This window comes from Saccopteryx bilineata, chromosome 2 (genome assembly GCF_036850765.1).
Source record: "Saccopteryx bilineata isolate mSacBil1 chromosome 2, mSacBil1_pri_phased_curated, whole genome shotgun sequence".
Classification (NCBI taxonomy): Eukaryota; Metazoa; Chordata; class Mammalia; order Chiroptera; family Emballonuridae; genus Saccopteryx; species Saccopteryx bilineata.
Genome location: NC_089491.1, coordinates 25,539,469 through 25,555,047, shown reverse-complemented (window position 1 = coordinate 25,555,047; position 15,579 = coordinate 25,539,469). Strand labels below are relative to the sequence as shown.

The 15,579-nt window shown below is 44.0% G+C and overlaps 2 protein-coding genes across 2 annotated transcripts in view; both read right to left on the bottom strand.

Moving 5' to 3' along the window:
• The window catches only part of CTNNAL1 (catenin alpha like 1), a 76,094-nt gene that overhangs the window by 28,633 nt on the left and 31,882 nt on the right, over positions 1 to 15,579 (bottom strand). Inside the window, exons 8-10 of the mRNA XM_066256578.1 lie at positions 12,200 to 12,286; positions 8,293 to 8,451; positions 5,841 to 5,933 (exon numbers count right to left, since the gene is read on the bottom strand). Of these exons, the coding sequence (XP_066112675.1) occupies positions 5,841 to 5,933; positions 8,293 to 8,451; positions 12,200 to 12,286 (339 nt within the window). The remainder of the gene's footprint in view (positions 1 to 5,840; positions 5,934 to 8,292; positions 8,452 to 12,199; positions 12,287 to 15,579) is intronic.
• LOC136322775 (high mobility group protein B3-like) lies at positions 3,559 to 4,521 on the bottom strand. Its single transcript, XM_066254677.1, has 2 exons — positions 4,423 to 4,521; positions 3,559 to 4,050 (listed from the first exon to the last, which is right to left on the bottom strand). The coding sequence occupies exons 1-2, from the start codon at positions 4,483 to 4,485 to the stop codon at positions 3,559 to 3,561; spliced, it is 555 nt and encodes a 184-aa protein (XP_066110774.1). The 5' UTR covers positions 4,486 to 4,521.

Here is a 15,579-nt window from a genome sequence, read left to right as displayed (position 1 = left end):
GGGGTGGAGAAGCAGATGGGTGCTTCTCCTGTGTGCCCTGGCCAGGAATCAAACCCGGGACTTCTACATGCCAGGCCGACGCTCTACTGCTGAGCCAACCGGCCTGTAGACATATTCTTGAGATACTGTGTTAGGTGCTTGATACACATTAATATTAATTCTCAAAAACATCCAAACAAAATACTACTCTTCCCAAATAAGCATTATTCCCACTTTATAGCTGGAGAAAACTGAGACTCAGAGATACCAAGTAACTAGCACAGCAGGTCTTCGAATTCAGTTATTCCATTCAACGTCATTGCCTTATAATGGTGATGAGATGCCATACAAACTTAACTCATGTTTATATCAATTAGCCTGCAGTAAAATTGGTTTTGTTATATATAATTTTGTTTTGCTTAAAGGCACAGAGCCTATCAACCACATTAAGGGAGGACTTACAGATATGGCTCTTCATTTGCCCATTATGTGCCAGGTACTGACCCATGTTCCAGGTGCGGGGGAACAGCTGTGAGCGACAGAGATAAACGTCCCTGTCTTCATGGGGCTCACATCATGATGTGGAGAGACAACAGCATATAAGTAAACTATAAGATACTTCAGAAGACAATAAACGGTATGTATAAAAATAAAGGGTAAGGAGGATGGCAGGTATCCAAAGATTGTAGGACATTAACTTATGTGATCAGAGAGAAGATGGCATATAAGCACAGGAACAGCTAGTAGGCCAGTGTGACCAGGCTGACATTAAAAATGGGAAGGTCACCAGAGGCCGTGTGATAGAGACACATTCACAGTAAGGACAGGACTTGACTCTGAGTGAGACAGGAAGTCACTGGAGTGACTGATACAACCAGAGTTATGCTACCCTCGAGAAAACTAGACCTAGGTGCTCCTGCTGGGTGGGCACAGAACCGCAGGCACAGGGCCGGACAAGCCGGTGGCATCTTCAGGAAAGATGGACACATGGCTTGCCAGCCGACTACAGGCTGGGTTGCAGCACGGCTGCCCTCCCACCAGCAGCCGTCGGACAGTGAGCAAACTGCCCCACCGTTTATCCTGCGCCCTGGATGGAATCTAACATTTAAAAGAAATAAAATGACCTTGACAAAGCAGATATCCAGAAGTAAACAGAAGTTATCCCAGAGGCATGCTCTGTTTCCTTAAATGATGACTTTGTGAGACAGATGGCAAAGACTGGGTAAAAACAGAGGAGACAGGAACAGAAAAAGCTCTCAAGTTATAGATAAGTTGACGACAGGCTCTGTCATCATCATGGGGGAGAAAAATCTTGCTTTTCCTAATATCATTGCTACAGTAAAAAAGAGTAAACAGAGGCCCTGGCCGGTTAGCTAAGTGGTAGAGTGTCGGCCTGGCATGCAGAAGTCCCGGGTTCGATTCCCGGCCAGGGCACACAGGAGAAGCGCCCATCTGCTTCTCCACCACTCCCCCCCTCCTTCTTCTCTGTCTCTCTCTTCCTCTCCTGCAGCCAAGGCTCCATTGGAGCAAAGTTGGCCCAGGCACTGAGGATGGCTCTATGGCCTCTGCCTCAGGAGCTAGAATGGCTCTGGTTGCAATAGAGCAATGCCCCAGATGGGCAGAGCATCGCCCCCTGGTGGGCATGCCGGGTGGATCCCGGTCGGGCGCATGCAGTAGTCTGACTGCCTCCCCATTTCCAACTTCAGAAAAATACAAAAAAAAAAAAAAAAAAAAAAGAGTAAACAGAGAGCTGGTCACCAATGGCAGGAGAGTGAGACCCTTTAGTTCCACTGAAATCCATGAGAGCCGAGGCAAGTAGGATGACTCCCTACAGGCCAAGCAAATACTGAAGCCTTGTTTCCTCCCCATAAACAGAGATCCTCTGGTTCTAATAACACGTCCAGCAGATGTTCACTGGCGAGAGTCACTCATCTACAGTTGACCCTTGAATAATACAGGGGTGAGGATGCTGACCTCCACACAGTCAAAAACCCATATACTACAACGATGTAGTTCCTGCTTCCATGATAAGCCTGACACTGCTCTCTAGAGGAGAGCATATAATCATCCCTCCAACATCCAACACGGTCCGTGGGAGAGCACGTGCCCCACTGTCTCTAAGTCACTGTCACTTTCTAACTGGAAATTCAGGGGCTTGACATCTATTTTCCAACCCTGTGATTAAAAGTAAGTCCTTTTGGCTGACCCTGATAAATGAAACAAGAACACCTGGTAAATTGTACTTTGGGGATTAAAAAGGAAGTTCTGTCCCTCACTTGTTCCCTTAGATTGATTTGAAAAGGATAGTATGAAATGGGATGTTAATTTTTAAAAGGCTTTGAAAAAAAAATTTTTTTTTTTCTGTATTTTTCTGAAGCCGGAAACGGGGAGAGACAGTCAGACAGACTCCCACATGCGCCCGACCAGGATCCACCCGGCATGCCCACCAGGGGGCGACGCTCTGTCCCTCCGGGGGTGACGCTCTGTTGCGACCAGAGCTACTCTAGCGCCTGGGTCAGAGGCCGAGGAGCCATCCCCAGCGCCCGGGCCATCTTTGCTCCAATGGAGCCTTGGCTGCAGGAGGGGAAGAGAGAGACAGAGAGGAAGGAGAGGGGGAGGGGTGGAGAAGCAGATGGGCGCTTCTCCTGTGTGCCCTGGCTGGGAATCGAACCCAGGACTTCCACACGCCAGGCCGACGCTCTACCACTGAGCCAACCGGCCAGGGCCGAAAAAAAAATTTTTTTAATGTAATACATTTAACTTCAAAAACATTTCGGCATACTCAACATACAAAAAAAAGAACAAAATGTTGCAAACTGTGTTTAGTACAGAAGGTTCCTGAACTGTCATCGATGCAGTGGCTCTTTTTTGCCGACAATGAAGAGTTCTGGTTTGTTTTACAACAAACAGGTAAAAACTACAGTACTTAACTAAAATTCAAACACTTCTCATGCCAGCTGATCCCCCCCTCCTTCCACAGCTAAGAATGGCAAAATGCTATGTCACTATCTACAAAAACAAGACAACCTGCAGCTAAATGGAGGCCCACTGCAGTGTCCACAGGGCCAGCCTCACAGCGAACGCCCTGAGCTACAGCCCCTCCAAAAGGCACCTTCCCCGCATTCTCAACGCCAAGCCGAGAGCATCAAGAGCTTGCCTTGGTTGTTTTGTTCTTGTTACAAACTATAGATATGTACAGTTGATAAATTCAGGATTTCTAGACAATAACCATATAGATATCACCTTACCGATTAAAGAAACTGGCAGAAACATCTTTTAAATTCCTTGTCACACCAAAGCAAAGTGCACAGAGTGAGGAGAACACGAGAGCTTTTTCATTTTAAAAATGTTTGGAACTATGTACAACTTTGATACAGTTTCAGGGTGCTCCAGACACCCATGGCCACTTCATGGGAACCACTGACAATTTCTAGAGCACTTTGAAAGACTATGTATATGATCATGATCCAACTGTGTGATTAATCCTAATGAGGGCAACAGACACCTCTTACGAGCTGTTGTCAATTACAGCGTTCCCCTACGCTAAGGTATTCATAAGGAGACAGATAAAGAGTTTTTTTATTCATCTTCCTCTTCTTCTTCCTCCTCGTCTTCATCTTCCTCTTCCAACTTTTTCTGGGCAACTTTAGCAGGACCCTTTGCGCCATCAAATTTTCCTTTAGACTTATAGTCAGCAACATCCTTCTTAAACTCCTCCTTCAGCTTTGCAGCCTTATTGTTGTAAGGCTGCTTCTCATTGTCACTAAAGTTATTCCACATCTCACCCAGCTTCTTTGCCACATCTCCAATAGAGATGCCAGGGTTTGTGGATTTGATCTTGAGGCGGAATTCTGAATAGAACAGGAAGAATCCAGACGGTGGCCTTTTGGGAGCATTAGGGTCCTTCTTCTTCTTGACTCCCTTAGCTGGTCTATAATCCTTCATTTCCTGATCATAGCGTACTTTAGATGCCCTTGCCATCTCATCAAATTTAGATTTCTCTTTCCCCGACATTGTCTTCCACCTCTCAGAGCACTTCTTAGAAAATTCTGCAAAATTGACAGGAACCGCCTGACCAAGCAGTGGCACAGTGGATAGAGCGTCGGACTGGGATGTAGAGGACCCAGGTTCGAGACCCCCAGGTCGCCAGCTTGACCGCGGGCTCATCTGGTTTGAGCAAAGCTCACCAGCTTGAACCCAAGGTCGCTGGCTCCAGCAAGGGGTTACTCGGTCTGCTGAAGGCCCGCAGTCAAGGCACGTATGAGAAAGCAATCAATGAACAACTAAGGTGTTGCAACGCGCAACAAAAAACTAATGATTGATGCTTCTTATCTCTCTCCGTTCCTGTCTGTATGTCCCTGTCTATCCCTCTCTCTGACTCACTCTCTGTCTCTGTAAAAAATAATTAAATAAATAAAATTTTAAAAAAAAATTGACAGGAACCTCTGGGTTTTTTTTCTTATGTTCCTCCCTGCATGTCTGCACAAAGAAGATGTAAGCAGACATCTTGCCCTTTGGTTTCTTGGGATCACCTTTAGCCAACCTGACGGTATTGTTGGCTAGTCTGGGCAGCGCAGGCCACAATGCGAGGCTCAACACTCCCCAGCCTCACGCTAGCTGCCTCCATGAGAGCCGCTTCTAAAAGGCTTTGCAAATTATTATAGAAAATTCAGAAAAAATAACTCACAATTCTCTCAAATAAAATAACTTTCATCTCTACATATTCTTATCATCATTTTCTTACATGTCTGAACATTTTATTTAATAGCAATTATGGTCTTCTGCTCTTATCATCTAACATTTTAACAAAACACTTTTCAATGTTGCTAATTCTAGTTGTCATTATTATTCTAAGTCATATTTTTTACCTAACTTAAGATAGCAACTTTGCCTGACCAGTGGTGACACAGTGGACAGAACATTGACCTGGGAGGCTGAGGTCCCAGGTTCAAAACCCCAAGGTCACCGGATTGAGCACAGGCTCATGTGGCCTAAGCATGGGCTCAGCAGCTTGAGTGCGGGGTCACTGGCTTGAGCACAGGGTCGCCGGCTTGAGTGCGGGGTCACTGGCTTGAGTGTGGGGTCACTGGCTTGAGTGCAGGGTCACTGGCTTGAGCACAGGGTCGCCGGCTTGAGTGCGGGGTCACTGGCTTGAGTGTGGGGTCACTGGCTTGAGCGCAGGGTCGCCGGCTTGAGTGTGAGATCATAGACACAATCCCATGGTCACTGGCTTGAGCCCAAAGGTCACTGGCTTAAGCAAGGGGTCACTGGCTCAACTTAAGCCCCCCTGGTCAAGGTACATATGAGAAGCAACAATTAACAACTAAAAAAAAAGCACACAACTACAAGTTGATGCTTCTCATCTCTCTCCCTTCCTCTGTGTCTGTCTCTCTCTTTGTCTCTCTCACTAAGAAAAAAAAAAAGATAGCAATTTTGCTTCCAATGGAATCTTATTTTAAGAAATGTAACAAATATCATTTTGTTTTTATTGTTGTTGCTTTTAATCTCATGTCCTTCAGAATTAGTGGGTCAAAACACATGAATATTCTTATGGCCTATTACATAATGATAGCTTACTTTTCAAACATGTTACAACTCACATTGTAAACAGCTTCATTAAAATAAACATAAACTAGGACATCAATTTAATGGGCCAATCTTCAGTCTGGAAGATGAACAGATAACCCAGTGGCATGCCAACTTTGTTCGGCACACTCCCAAGAAAAATTCCTTTATCTTGGTTTCTCTTGGTAGATTTGGCCTGTAGTTATGCAGAACCACTTATATCTTCTCTCCACACAATTTGTTATAACACTCAGACAAGACTTAATATAGAAGAAATGATCTGCTGTCAATTGTACCTGTTGGCCGGTCACCTGAAATGTCTCCTCTGCATGCACACAGGTTATTTCCAGAGGTTCCGTCCCAGATACATGTCTCAACAACCGGCAGGTCTGCAACAAAACATTTCTACAGTTCAACCTCCACATTCTCGTCCTTCACAAGACACAGTCCCATGTTATAATTCAGAGAGATAATAAACCATTAAAATCTATAAAAATAATTTTTACATTAATGGGAAATTTTCACACTGTATTGGTTACCAACAGATTTTCTAGGAGCAAGTAAGGTACCGCATATTGTTTTTATTTCCTATCTGATCAGGACAAGGTGGTCACAGGCTATTAGAACCAGGAGGAATCTCCGAAAGGATCACGCAGTACCCGCACATGTGATGTGTGGTATTTGGATGAAGATACTTTGCTCGGTGAAGTGACCTGCCCAAGGTATCTAGACTAAATGAGGTCAATTGCTAAATGCTACACATTCCTTCTGTCAACAAAACCACTTTCCTTACACCGCAAGCTGTAATTAATACACCTTTCATTGGAGATAACACAGAGTTACGCCAAGACCAATGTAATGAGTAGAGAGTCTATTTCAGCAGAAATTATCGAAAACCTTGAGACTTAAAATAGAAAATGAGAAAAAATTGTTTTCATCTTTTAAAAAGATATGCTGCAGGGATCCTATAATTAGCAAGTTTGCTTACAGTCATAATATTTGGTTTACAAACAAAACAGCATCAAAAAACTATTTTAAAAAAGAGATGTATCTATAGTCATTTAAGAATGCTCCTGCCTGACCAGGCGGTGGCGCAGTGAATAGAGCATTGGACTGGGATGCGGAGGACCCAGGTTCGAGATCCCGAGGTCGCCAGTTTGAGCTCGGGCTCATCAAGTTTGAGCTAAGCTCATCAGCTTGGACCCAAGGTCACTGGCTTGAGCAAGGGGTTACTTAGTCTGCTGTAGCCCCTAACCCCACCCTGGTCAAGGCACATATGAGAAAGCAATCAATGAACAACTAAGGTGTCGCAACGAAAAACTAATGATTGATGCTTCTCATCTCTCTCCGTTCCTGTCTGTCTGTCCCTATCTATCCCTCTCTCTGTCTCTGTAAAAAAAAAAAAAAAAAAAATGCTCCCTAGCAGTTTTCAGATATAGTCAAGTAAAGGACAGGAAGCTAGTCCAGTTGATCTAAAGGTTCCTTCAACCACTAGTCTTTGAGTTTTGGTGATCAGGATATATTGGTAATCTGAAAACAGTTAGATTGTTCATATTTGTTCATTTATATGCATGCTGGCTAAGACATATCTTTTATAAGTTATATATATATATTTTACTAGCAGACCAGACATATAACATTCTCAATAGGTAGAAGGCATAGAATATCAATTTATAATTGGAATTATAACAAAAGTGGCAGGTTAAGCACCAATCACACACAGAGATTTGGGAAGAACAGGAGAGGTTCACAGAAGTCGTACTTAATGTCTTCTCTTTGTCCCTCCATATCCACAGCTCTTCTTTCTCAAACCTGCTTTTTGTCCTGGGCACTGACCTATGTGGTTTGCAGCTATGTTTGGCCAATGGGAAGCCCCAACAACAGACCAGCAGGGATGAGAAGAGAAGGGCCTTCATTCCCATGTTTTTCCCTGCAGGGTCACGTGGGACTGTCTCTGTGTCTAGTCCTGAAATCATCTCTCCAGGTGTCTCTCTGGCAGACTCGAGGCCCTTCCAGTTTTCATTCCCCTGTCAGTTTGGGCTCAGAGCGGCCCCAGCTCCGCTGTCACTAACCCCAGTTCCTGCACTCCCCTGATCCCCTCACCCTGTCTACGCAATGGTAACTAGCGCCTTTATTTTTTATTTTTTATTTTTTGGAGTAAAAATATATCCATTTATTAATAATATCTAGTGGTCCATAATTAAAATGATATCTGTGTGTTTAAATAACTCGCTTTTAAATTGAGGTTTTTTTTCCTTTTTTTTTAAATTAAATTTAATGCAGTGACATTGATAAATCAGGGTACATATGTTGAGAGAAAATATCTCTAGATTATTTTGACATTTGATTGTGCTGTATACCCCTCCCGCAAAGTTAAATTGTCTTAGCGCCTTTATTACACCATCTTTAGTGTGCCTTCTCTTCTCTGCTGAGACCCAACCGATTCAATCAGAAACAAGGTCACACAGTGTGTCTCCTCCATTGCACTGCTCCAAGTCTGATCTCTCTGACAGAGTAAGGGAAAGAGGATTAAGAAATGCACTTGTGGGTTCTAGCGATTTTGGTTGTTTTTCTGTAGAAGCCAGACTGTTCTAAGAACAGAACAGATATAAACCTTTAAAATTCCAAAGGAGAGACAGAACACACTCATGTAAGCTAACCAAAAACTGTATCTGCCTTAATAGTCCCTGATGGTAGTATGGTTATCACTAAACCACAACTTCTTGAACAAGTACACCCATTACTCACCTCGACAAGCTGTTCTTTCTGTTCTGCAAGTTTGCAGGCATATTCAGCCAAACCTTCTAAATTTCCTTCTACTCCAGTAAGTTTTAATGCCTTTAGAACCACATGATCAGCATGGCATTTCAACAGCTCTGCCGCCCGCTGAGTTGCTGTGCTGTGAAGCTGCAGGTGGGGTGGGGGTGGGGGCGGGGGCGGGGAAGGGTGAGGAAAGGAAGACAACGAACCATAACATTTTGTGACCAAGCACCTTAGAGTCACTTTAGAAGCCAAAGAGTAGCGACCGCAACACAGTCCCGCTTGCAGCTTTCACAGGGGAAGTGAAGTCCCCGTGGTAACAGCGACAGGTGTGCAGACCTGCAAGTGTGCAGTTTCCCCCGGGGCGGGGGTGACACCCACTGCTCAGAGCCTCCCTCCCCCCTGTGGGCAGTAGTGCTGTCTGCAGAACATGACTGGCCACCCCGGCAGAGGAGCCTGCTCCTGTGTTCACCCCACCATTAATCAGCTCTTTCCCACACAGCTTCCCTCTTACCCCCAAACTGCTTCTACTCTCCAAGTCAGTGAGGGACAGCGCAGTACTAACAGTATGCCATTCAAAGTATGAAGAACACAAAATTCAATCGGTAGCTTGTGATCATGAGATAGTTTTTTTTGTTTGTTTGTTTGTTTGTTTTTTGTATTTTTCTGAAGCTGGAAATGGGAAGAGACAGTCAGACAGACTCCCGCATGCGCCCGACCGGGATCCACCCGGCACGCCCACCAGGGGCGATGCTATGCCCACCAGGGGGCGACGCTCTGCCCACCAGGGGGCGATGCTCTGCCCCTCCGGGGCGTCGCTCTGCTGCAACCAGAGCCATTCTAGCACCTGGGGCAGAGGCCAAAGAGCCATCCCCAGCACCCGGGCCATCTTTGCTCCAATGGAGCCTTGGCTGTGGGAGGGGAAGAGAGAGACAGAGAGGAAGGGGGGGGGGTGGTGGAGAAGCAAATGGGCGCTTCTCCTATGTGCCCTGGCCGGGAATCGAACCTGGGCCCCCCGCATGCCAGGCCGACGCTCTACCGCTGAGCCAACCGGTCAGGGCCGAGATAGTTTTTTTTTTATCAGACTTTTGAAAAAGTATCAGTGCGGGATTCAGTTAGGTATGCAACAAAATTTTACTTAATACCTACGTCATGGCAGGCACTGGAGTCGAGCCTAGGCGTACATGACAGGAGGGACCCGGCCTCCGTCCTCAGTGGGGTCAGTCTATCAATCACCAGCTGTTATCCAGAACCTCACTCCTAACGCCTGGCTCACAGGAGAAACAGTACATAACACGGTAACAAAACCCCCAGGTTATCTTTGACTTTGAAGTGGATTTCAAGCATGGCTCACTCACACTGTATCTTTGGGTCCTAATAACTCCAAAATCTTCTCCTTATTTTGGTCTTTTAAAAATATATATATATATGGCAATGACCTCCAGAGAGAGGTCATTTTTAATAACACTGTCCCTAGATTCTGACCTGGAGTTAAGCTTATTTGAATGAAGTGATTTTTTTTTTTTTTTCCTGGAAGCAAACCAATGTCAACTTAAATTACAGGGCTTTCTACCAAATTAACAATAGGGTAGTCCACATTCATGCAATCAAGTGAGAATAATTACCGTTAGGAACTAAGACATGAAAACGCATTTTCTTTTGGAAACAAAATGCCACAGAAGAATTTTAAAAGACTCTGTTTAGCCAAAAGGGCCTTCGAGAATACTCAGGGTCAGCCCTTTATTTTATAGACTATGAGACAGGTCAAGTAACTTGTCCAAGGTCATGTATACTTTATTTCTTAACAATCCGGAAGGAGGAAGGGTGAATAACACCAAGGTCCTGCTCTGTGCCATGTACTGACACCAGCTGTATTCTAGGTTGAGGTTGTTATACCCATTTCAGGGATGAGAAAGATGAGGCTTGTGGAAGATCACTCAGCCTGTCGCTAAAGGATCTTGTGCTCTTCTCACAGTCACGTTCCTAACAATAGTTTAGTCCAAATTGAAGAGGCTGGAAAAAAATGGGTAGGGATTTTTTAAGCAATATAAAACCATATCCTTCTATGTTTAATAGGATGTTAAAAGGCAGGTTTCAACAGAGGCTGGTACCAAATAAGACGTGAAACAGATCACCATGTATAAAATTTATAAGAGACATCTAAAACCCCGTTTCACTCTCTGGACCCTTTGACCTACTTCAAAACTGTAAAAGAATCAAGAAATTATAGATGAGGGAGAGGGGAGGTTTTTGTGAGGAGGATCTGTTTGGAGAGCTGATGGTGCTTACTGTGAGCCCCACGTCTAGGCACACCAAAGAGAGGGAGCAATGTGACATGGGACCTCTAGTAAGAGGAGGAGAAGGGGACGGCAGGAGAACCTCTGAAGAACACACTCAAGTATCCATGAGAGAGAAAGTCAGCTTTAAACATCGACTTAGGCCCTGGCAGGGTGGCCCAGTGGATAAAGCATCATCCCAGCGCACCAGAAGTCACGGGTTCGACCTCAGTCAGGACACAGAGGAGAAACAATCAATGAGTGCACAACTAAAAAAAAAAATGGAACTAAGTGGAACAACGCGTTGATGCTTCTCTCTCTCTCTCTCTCTCTCTCTCTGTTCCCCCATCCCCCTCACTCTGTCTCCCATTCTCTTTCTCTCTCAAATCAATGGTGGGAATCAGGGGACTTCTACTCAGCCCAAAGCATCTTATAAAGGTACCAATCGTTAAGAACTTTCTGCTATCACCCCCACAACCTCCTGTTGTTCTCTCTCCATGCTACATAAATAAGTGGAACAGCAAGTCAATGTCTCTCTCTCTCTCTCTCTCTCTCTCTAAAATCAATAGACTTTTTAAAAAATGTATTGGAGTGAACATTCTCATTTTTGAACTCTTGTTATGACATAAAGACAGATTGGCAAACTTTTTTGGTAAAGGACCAAATACTAAATAGTTCAGGCTTTTCAGGCTACATGACCTCTATTGCTACTACCCAACCCTGCTGTTGCTCTGGGGAAAAAACAGCAGACAGAAGCAAGTAGGCAAGACTGTATCCCTGAAAACTATTTAAACAAAGAGGTAGCCTGGTTTAGTTTGCAGATCCCTGACTTAAAGTGCTTTCAGTCACCTGAGAATGACCAAATAAGTCATGACAGGACCAAGTTTTCCTTCAGGGAACCAAAAGAACATTTTTTAAAAATCAACTTTATTAAGGTATAATTTATATACAACGAAATATAGCAAGAATACAGTTCAATGAGTTTTGAAAAATGTATCAATCTACCACCACAATCCATATTTACATCTCTATTATCCCCAAAAACTCTCCTATGACACTTTCTAGTAAACGTCCCCAAGTCCTGACCCCAGGCAGCCACTCACTGAACATCTATCTACATATGTATTATATATATATGTATATACATATACACATATCTAGCTATAGATATATAGAAATAGAGATAGAGACAGAGAAAGGGATAATAGAAACAGAGACAGAGCCATGCACCAACACACACTTGTTTCCAGCTTCTTATGTTCAGTGTAACATTGTGACATGCACATTGTTGCCTCTACTGATATTGTTTCTTTTTATTGCTGAAAATATTTGCTTTAGTATACCAAAATTTGTTTATCAATTCCCACAACCTAATTAAAAATTTAGGTTATTTCCCGTTTGGGGCTGTTGTAAGTAAAGCTGCTAAGAGCACTCATGTACAAGCTTTGAAACTGATGGTGCCATTAACACGTGGCTTCAAGATAACTAGGTCAAAGGACAACTTTAAACATCACTTTCTACGCACAGGGACATACCAATACTAATGCACCCAGACACACCATGCACAACATGAAAGCTCACAATAAATTAAAGGAGGCTAGATGGCCAACTGTACTTACCTCTCTCTTCAGTTCATTGAGACCGTGACCGATTTTCAATATGCTGAGTTCCAGTTCTTCGGCGACACTTTTTGTTTTCTTGCTTTGCTAAAAAATTTAAAAGGTATATATGTATATGTATATGTAAATTTAAAAGATGTATATCTCATCTTTCTCACCTGGTAACGCCAGTTTTTCTTGAACTATAAATTATAATGCATGTTCATTATTACTCTGCGCACAATAAGAAAAGTAGATTTAAAAATATTTACCTGGCCTGACCTGTGGTGGCGCAGTGGATAAAGCGTCGACCTGGAAATGCTGAGGTCGCCGGTTCGAAACCCTGGGCTTACCTGGTCAAGGCACATATGGGAGTTGATGCTTCCAGTTCCTCCCCCCTTCTCTCTCTCTGTCTCTCCTCTCTCTCTCTCTCTCTCTCTCTCTCTCTCTGTCTTTCCCTCTCCTCTCTAAAATGAATAAATTGAAAAAAAATTAAAAATATTTACCTGTCTATGGTTAGAATAGAAAATAGAATTTTAAGTATTTAGTGACATTTTTCTACTCTAACAATAAGCAGGTTGATTTCTTTCTTTCTTTCTTTCTTTCTTTCTTTCTTTCTCTCTTTCTCTCTCTCTCTCTTTCTCTCTCTCTCTCTCTTTCTTTCTTTCTTTCTTTCTTCCTTTCTTTCTTTCTTTCTTTTAATAAGTGAGAGGAGGGGAGATAGAGACAGACTCCTGCATGCGTCCTGACCGGGATCCACTTGGCACCCCCATATCTGGGCCCGATGCTCAAATCAACTGAGCTATCCTCAGCACCCAGGGCTATGACTTGAACCAATCAAGCCACTGGAGGTGAGAGGAGAAGAGAGAGAAGAGGTGGAGAGGGAGGGGGAGAGAGCAGGTGGTCGCTTTTCCTGTGTGCCCTGACAGGGATCGAACCCAGGATGTCCACACATCAGGCTGATGCTCTATCCACTGACCCAACCAGCCAGGGCCCAGGTTGATTTCTAAAATCTAACCTTCTTTAATAAATTTATCATGTCTAACAGCAAACTGTTTTATCTTATGTCTGGAATGCTCATTGCATCACTCTTACCATAGTGAAACACTGAAACACTATCCTTCTTCAAGTCCTGACATAAATGTCTCTTTCTCAGAAAGCCCTTCTCACATCACACAGTCTAAATCAGACCCTCTGCTTACCCACTCTAACCTTTTCCCTAGTACCCAGCCTAGCATTCCATGACATGTAACATTTTGAGTTTTTGGTTCATTCGTTTAACGTCCATCATCTCTCGTAGACCCTGGTAAGCCCCCTAAATGGGGTCACACTGATTTCGCTCACCACTAGCTCCATGATACCTGGCACAGCAAACGGAAGGTAGCACGTATTCAGTTCTTGGAATGAATACGTCAAAGTTACATGTCCGCTTCCTCAAGATGCCATCTTGATTCCTCTTCTAAATAAAAATTCAGCCTCCTTTTAATCCTTTCAACATACGGTCCCTACCTTCTCTTTGAACACTTTCAACGCTTTTTGTGCTTGCCTCACCCCTTCCCACATTTTTCTACAGTGCAAAATTCTCGCAGGCAAAGATTTTTATCTTCTTCATCTTTTGATTTCCAGTGTCTGGCACATAAAAGACACTTGGTAACAACTGTTGAAATGAATGAAGGGGCCTGACCTGTGGTGGTGCAGTGGATAAAGCGTCGACCTGGAATGCTGAGGTTGCCGGTTCAAAACCCTGGGCTTGCCCGGTCAAGGCACATATAGGAGTTGATGGTTCCTCCTCCCCCCCCCTTTTTTTTTTCTCTCTCTCTCTCTCTCTTCTCTAAAATGAATAAATAAAAATTTTAAAAAAGAAATGAATGATACACCTGGCAGGGACGATCAGAGACCCGAGTGCTTGGGAAACAGGTGCAAGGTGCTAACTGCACATTTCAGTACTGATGGAATCAGATTCCTAACACAGACAGCATTTCTTCACAGGAACCCTCTTCACTGAATGTCGAGCTTTCATTTTTTTTTTTTTTTTTTTTTTTTAGGTGAGAGGAGGGGAGATAGTGAGACAGACTCCTGCATGCACCCTGGCCGGGATCTACCCAGCAATGTCATCAAGGGTTGATGCTCTAATAAACTGAGCTATTTTCAGCACCTAAGGTGGATGCACTCCCCAACAGGGCTATCTTCAGTGTCTGGGGCCACATTTGAACCAATCAAGCCACTGGCTGATGGAAGGGAAGAGGGAGAAAAGGGGAGGAGGGGGAGAAGCAGATGTTCATTTCTCCTGTGTGCCCTGACCAGAAATCGAACCTGGACGTCCATTCACTGGGTGGACACTCTACCCACTCAGCAATCAGCCAGGGCCAGGCTTAAAATTTAACACTGAAGCAATCTATACTTCCGATTAGAAATCACACAGATAATTCAAATGAAACATGCTTTTTATCCCGATATCCTCTAACGTGAACATCTGCAACGCTGCGATGCCAAGAAAATATGCGAGAAGTCTATAATTGACAGCTACTCTTCATTCATAAGTCACCTCATCAGTGAGAAAGTAAACTCTGGCAGTACACTCTCAGCCACATTCACTCTTCTTCAGCTTTACTGCCAAGGCTTCTAAGACTTCCAGGTTTGTTCCCTCCATGCTATATATTAAAAGCCACGTTAAATATTGTTTTGAGCCCTGGCCAGGTAGCTCAATTTGTTAGAGCATTGTCCTGAAGTGCAGAGGTTGCCAGCTCGATCCCCAGTCAGGGAACATACAGTTTTATTTATTGATTTTAGAGACAGAAAGAAACATCAATCTGTTCCTGTATGTATCCTGACTGGGGATCAAACTGGCAACCTGTGTGCTTTAGGACGATACCCCAACAAACTGAGCTATCTAGCCAGGGAAAAATCAATCAATAAATTTAAAAAAATTAAAACCCAATGGCTCCCTCATGATTTCAAATACACACACACACACACACACACACACACACTGTCTTGACATCTCTCAATGCTGTAACCCATCCCCTATAAGAAAATGGGACACGCTCTTCTCATCGAGTGTCTGTCTACCACTCTTCCCCAGGTTTTAAGCATTCCAGGCAGCTTATTTGAGGCTCCTTAAGAGGCTGCCCACCCATCTCAGACCAGGAACCCGTGCAAGGGTGAAATCCCTTTCCCCTGTCAGCCAGATCCAGCCTTGTCGTCCTCGTGTCTAGACCTCAACAAGTCTCCTAAATCGCTGTGTCCGTAAACCAGCTGTCCTCAGAGTCAGGAACTGTGCACATCTGAAGGGCTCTGGCGCTAAGACTCGGATCCCAAGAACCTGTAGGTGGGGTTTACTCCTCTGCTCTTCACTCTGAAGAAGCGTTTCAGGGAGGAATGTTCCAGAGGTGAATCTGGTG